This window comes from Acyrthosiphon pisum, chromosome X, assembly GCF_005508785.2.
Source record: "Acyrthosiphon pisum isolate AL4f chromosome X, pea_aphid_22Mar2018_4r6ur, whole genome shotgun sequence".
NCBI lineage: Eukaryota > Metazoa > Arthropoda > Insecta > Hemiptera > Aphididae > Acyrthosiphon > Acyrthosiphon pisum.
In genome coordinates, this window is record NC_042493.1 from 120,072,843 (window position 1) to 120,078,557 (window position 5,715).

The following is a 5,715-nucleotide window of genomic DNA, read 5'->3' on the forward strand; positions in this document are numbered from 1 at the left end:
AATAAAATGTTTGTATCAACATTTTCTGTACATGATAAAAATATTATCTTTTAACTCTTTTCCAGTTATCTATATAGGCATAAGAAATTTTTAATTTTTAGATTCTGAGTGGAGCGAGGAAGCTAGTGGTTTTACAATGGTGTTTATTTATTTATTTTTTATCCTGTATACAAAATTTCTACTAGAAGGAGATTTTCGATTCCAACATATAGTACTACACCACACCTAAACATACAGATAATGTTCTTCTACCATCAAGTTGCATAATAGGTCGATTTACTCTAATTTTTAAACTAACGAGAGGTGGTGGGGCTGTATTCACCTATTACTACCCTCAAATACACCATTTCTGTATTTATAGGTGCATTCTATTATGGCGTACAATACGTGTCACGGGGGCCAACAAGTAACAAAAATGATAAATGATTATATGAATTAATTATTTATATTTATATGTCATAGTATGCGTTAATCGCATATAATATTGTTGTACTCCGCAACAAAACACCAATATTCATCTTATGGTCTGGTTAAACAGGTTGAGAGAGACTGTGCTGGAAACAACGTTGTGTTTTCTTTTTTTTCTATTTTTTTTTTTTCATCGAACTATCTGCAGGCTGCAGCACGCCGTTACTTTATAGTCATCATAAGGGTAATTAGGGATTTTTCTACAGACATACATTTTAAGAAACCAGTTTTACTTAACTATACGGAATTCCGAATATGCTTTACGAGTATTAATTTATTAGGTATCAGTCAGCACGTTCCGCTGAGAACTATCAGATTACAAAAATATAATAATAATAATTAATTTTAAGATGTTTTGTTTTGAATTTGGAACGACTAAAATGAAACCAAAAAATTGACAAAATCAAGAAGTTTTTATAACTATATAAACTGCTAAAGCTCTAATATAGCATTACTTCTCCTCCGACTCCCATCGTTTATTGATTAACAACTACATCAAAGTTAAAGTTAGCGGTGAGACAGTCCCCCACTCGCTAATATTCACAAGAATTATACAAGTTATGAGATGGGTCACATCTCCTTGGATCTCACTGCCGAGCCGCAGCAGCCTGACGGACTCGCTCCTCTTCTTCCTTCAGTGACAGAATGCGTTCGACCATCCCGTAGAACAGCCGGAATGACTCCTGCGCATTCCTCAGTATAGCTGACCTTTCGTCCGGGTCAGCTGGAAACTGGTCAAATGGCGGCCCGCAGATGGTGTCCTGGATGTCAACTGTGCACGGTCTGTGCGCCTACCGGGTAGACAGGGGGTCATGGAGCGCGTTCAGGGGGTCACGGAGTGCGTTCAAAATTATAAGTACCTAAAAATGCAACAAAAAACAACTCATTATGGAGAAGCAATCAAATCGTATCAACCTCTATAATAATGTGCAATAAAAAAAAAATTATATATATAATTGAAAATACAAATACCTACGGCAGGATAACGACTTTACATAATACATTTAATAACATCATATTTCCATATTAAAATATACCTATGACAAGATAAAAATTTAATATTTTAGTCGATAAAATTATGTACTGCAGTAGGTTATCCGGAAGACCGGACTCATTAATGCCAGTGATGGTCCGGATGTTCGGATACAAAAATATCCGGATGATTGCATCATAGTCGTAGGTACACTAAAAGTTATAATTACCTATTTATAAGTATAGACGTCGTAACGACCGACGAACAAATACAAAGGTTGAACACCATCTGACGAGCCCCCAAAAAACTAAATACTGATGCAACGACGATAGCCGATAATCAGCGTTCGATTTTTATATTGTATGGAACAATAATTTTTTATGTTATCGTAAATATGTACCATTACGTGAAAATGTGGAATGACAAAATACGATTATGAGTAGATGATTAAAAGATTTTTTTTTGCTCACCCGGATAATTGGACGTTCGTTTGATTGACGTTCGGATCGGATAATCGGCGTTCAACTGGGCTTAACGTATTTATATATTACTAGCCGACCCGTCACAGTGATTTTTTGTTTATTTTGCCTCCGGACGTTGATATGTATAATTTTTTATTCGAATTTTATCGTTTAATGTGATCGACAAGTAAATATAAAAAATGGTCAATGAAAACGTTTTTAAATGTTTCCAGCGGTAATAATGATAAATATATTTTTATCAAAAACCAGCTGATCCCGTGCACTACGTTGCCCATTAAATGTAGGTACCAACTCTATACGACTCAAACTTAGTTCAATTCGTTATTTGATAATCGGTGTATGGTGTTCAACACTTATCTTAACTTTCCGTGGCCTAGAATCAAAATTCTAGTTCGCAGCAGTATATCAGGTAGGCATTATCTTGTCCTGACAATTACGAACACAACAAAAAAAGAATCAGCGAAATCGGTTCAGTAGTTTTCTCGGTTAGCGCGGTCGTAGAAAACCCCTTACAATTTCATATAGTAGTATAGATATCAAATACATATTAATATTTTACAACTTCCCTACCTACCTGTATACATAGTCTTTAATCGGGTTTTTTTGTGATTTAATAAATGTACGTTTAACCATACAAACTTTGCATTTCAAGCGACGTAAAATAAATTATTAATTATGATTCGACCAAATTTAAAACTATATGTACATATTTAATGTATTTATATTTTCAATATGTTCACCTTTCCTTATACTCATGAGTATATTTTTATATTTTAAAACTTACCTATCTCTATACAACATATTCTTTAATTGACTTTCTGTGTGAATTAACAAATGTATTTTATTGTCATACAAACTTTGTTCAAAAGACGTAAACAAAATTATTTGATTCGACCAAATTTAAAACGTTAGGCTTAGTTGAATATTTGAAACCTTTTTTTGAAAATTAATTTTAATTTAAAATATATTTATATACCAATGAAAATATATTATATATTTACCGTAGGAATATGTTTAACTTAAATAACTGAAATTTTTTTTTGCAATAGATATTTAAATATTTTGTTAGAGTTTGTTATTATTTGAATTTTGAATGTGCATTATATTATATTATATAGTTAATTATTTAAAATCTTGATTATACATATTTAATCTATAGTATAGCCTGTATAATAATATGTATGTACCTATAATAATAAAATGTATAGTTTCAGAATGTGATAAAGTAATTAATACCACTAGTTATTTGTATAGTTCAAACATTTAAAAATACACTTAAGTCATAGGTGTATGATAAATTATAGATCTAAGATTTAAATAGTACAATTTTATGCAGCAGGTTTAGAAGTTCATTTTTATCAAACATTGCAGTACAATTACACAAAATAGACCATTAACTTTACTAGTTTCAAAATTTGACCATAGTAATTTGTATTATTGTGCTACAACAACTTTTCACCTCATTAGAGAATATCTCGCATTGTAACAATACTACCTATATGCTATCTGAAATTTTATAGAAAGCTAATTTAAATTTTTATTTTAAATTATTACAATTAACTAATTCTTATGAAATTCAACATGCCATTAAATATCAATTTATTTTGAAAATTAAAATGAAATACCTAGTAATATGTTGATTTTAGTTTAATTGCACATTAGGCTGTCCTAATTCAGTATTTCTGAAAAACACTTATGAATTTATAACTCAAAATAATTTGCCAATTTTCACGATTTTAATTTATTTTGACATGTCAACTTCAAACGCTCATAAAAATTAATGTGGAATAATGCTCAATTTTTTTTTTAATTTCCACTTACAACTTATTAGAAACGTTGAAGTATACTTTCAAGATTTTTGACAATAATTACTCTTTGGCAGTAAAGCCATTTTTCTACCATTACTTTTTTCTAACAGCAAATTAGAAAGCCGTACGCCCTATGCTCTGCTGTTGCATGAATGTGCCGATTACTTAATTCGTGTAACGTATATTACGGATGGTCCATTTTTGTCGGTGATAATAGTTTTATTGGGTCCGATCTCTACGTGCAACAGTTTGGCAATTATTTTTTAGGTACTACATGTTAGTTTATGATAATTATTTGTGAGTATAAAATTACAATATCAAGTTAATAATAAATTATGAGTACTCAATTTAAAGCTTAAAAACAAATACGACAAGTACTGGCTTAAAAACGTGGTGAAGTCAATAAATTCTAATTGATCGTTAACAGAATAGCATAGTAACCAAATAACTATATAAAAAACTATTACAGATATTAAATAAACCATTTTCTAATAGACATGGACTGACGAAACAACAGCGCAAAATGGAGAAGAAACTTAATCAGTGCGATGTCTGCGACAAGTCGTTCTCTGAAAGTACCAATTTGACGATACATCGACGCATGCACACTGGAGAAAAACCGTTCCCTTGTGATGTATGCGAAAAGTCGTTCTCTCAAAGTGGCAATTTGACAGCACATCGACGCACACACACTGGTGAAAAACCGTTCCTTTGTGATGTCTGCGACAAGTCGTTCTCTAAAAGTACCAATTTGACAACGCATCGACGCACGCACACTGGTGAAAAACCGTACGCGTGCGATGTATGTGAAAAGTCGTTCTCCGAAAGTGGCAATTTGACGAAACACAAGCAGACTCACACTGGAGAAAAACCGTACGCGTGCGATGTATGTGAAAAGTCGTTCTCCGAAAGTAGCCATTTGACGAAACACAAGCGGACTCACACTGGAGAAAAACCGTACGCGTGTGATGTATGCGAAAAGTCGTTCTCTCAAAGTGGCAATTTGACGAAACACAAGCGGACTCACACTGGAGAAAAACCGTACGCGTGCGATGTATGCGAGAAGTCGTTCCCCACAAGTACCGATTTGACGATACATCGACGCATGCACACTGGAGAAAAACCGTACGCGTGTGATGTATGTGAAAAGTCGTTCTCTCAAAGTAGCCATTTGACGAAACACAAGCGGACTCACACTGGAGAAAAACCGTACGCGTGCGATGTATGTGAAAAGTCGTTCTCCGAAAGTAGCAATTTGACGATACATCGACGCATGCACACTGGAGAAAAACCGTTCCCTTGTGATGTATGCGAAAAGTCGTTCTCTAAAAGTGGCAATTTGACAGTACATCAACGCATGCACACTGGAGAAAAACCGTACGCGTGTGATGTATGTGAAAAGTCGTTCTCTGAAAGTGGCAGTTTGACGAAACACAAGCGGACTCACACTGGAGAAAAACCGTACGCGTGCGATGTATGTGAAAAGTCGTTCTCCGAAAGTAGCCATTTGACGAGACATAAGCGGACTCACATTGGAGAAAAGCCGTACGCTTGCGATGTATGCGAGAAGTTGTTCTCCGCAAGTACCGATTTGACGATACATCGACGCATGCACACTGGAGAAAAACCGTTCCCTTGTGATGTATGCGAAAAGTCGTTCTCTAAAAGTAGCAATTTGACAGCACATCGACGCATGCACACTGGAGAAAAACCGTTCCCTTGTGATGTATGCGAAAAGTCGTTCTCTCAAAGTGGCAATTTGACAGCACATCGACGCACACACACTGGAGAAAAACCGTACGCGTGCGATGTTTGCGATAAGTCGTTCTCTGAAAGTGGCACTTTGATAAGACATAAGCGTACACACATGGCACACTGATCGGAAGTATCAAAGATCTATGATCCAATGAACGTATTAAAATAAGATACATCTTGATAACATATTACCTATTACGGTCAATGTGTTAATTCTATCGAGTAAATA

General features: G+C 34.4%; 1 protein-coding gene across 1 annotated transcript; it reads left to right on the forward strand.

The window, feature by feature from the left end:
* Positions 1–4,232: 4,232 nt before the first annotated feature.
* LOC107883216 (zinc finger protein 271-like) lies at positions 4,233–5,701 on the forward strand. Its single transcript, XM_016802832.2, has one exon. The coding sequence runs from the start codon at positions 4,255–4,257 to the stop codon at positions 5,608–5,610; it is 1,356 nt and encodes a 451-aa protein (XP_016658321.1). The 5' UTR covers positions 4,233–4,254; the 3' UTR covers positions 5,611–5,701.
* Positions 5,702–5,715: the final 14 nt, after the last annotated feature.

Bases quoted from the DNA above. Each gene is read 5' to 3' on its own strand.
- LOC107883216 (XM_016802832.2), top strand. From the start codon at position 4,255: ATGGAGAAGAAACTTAATCAGTGCGATGTCTGCGACAAGTCGTTCTCT.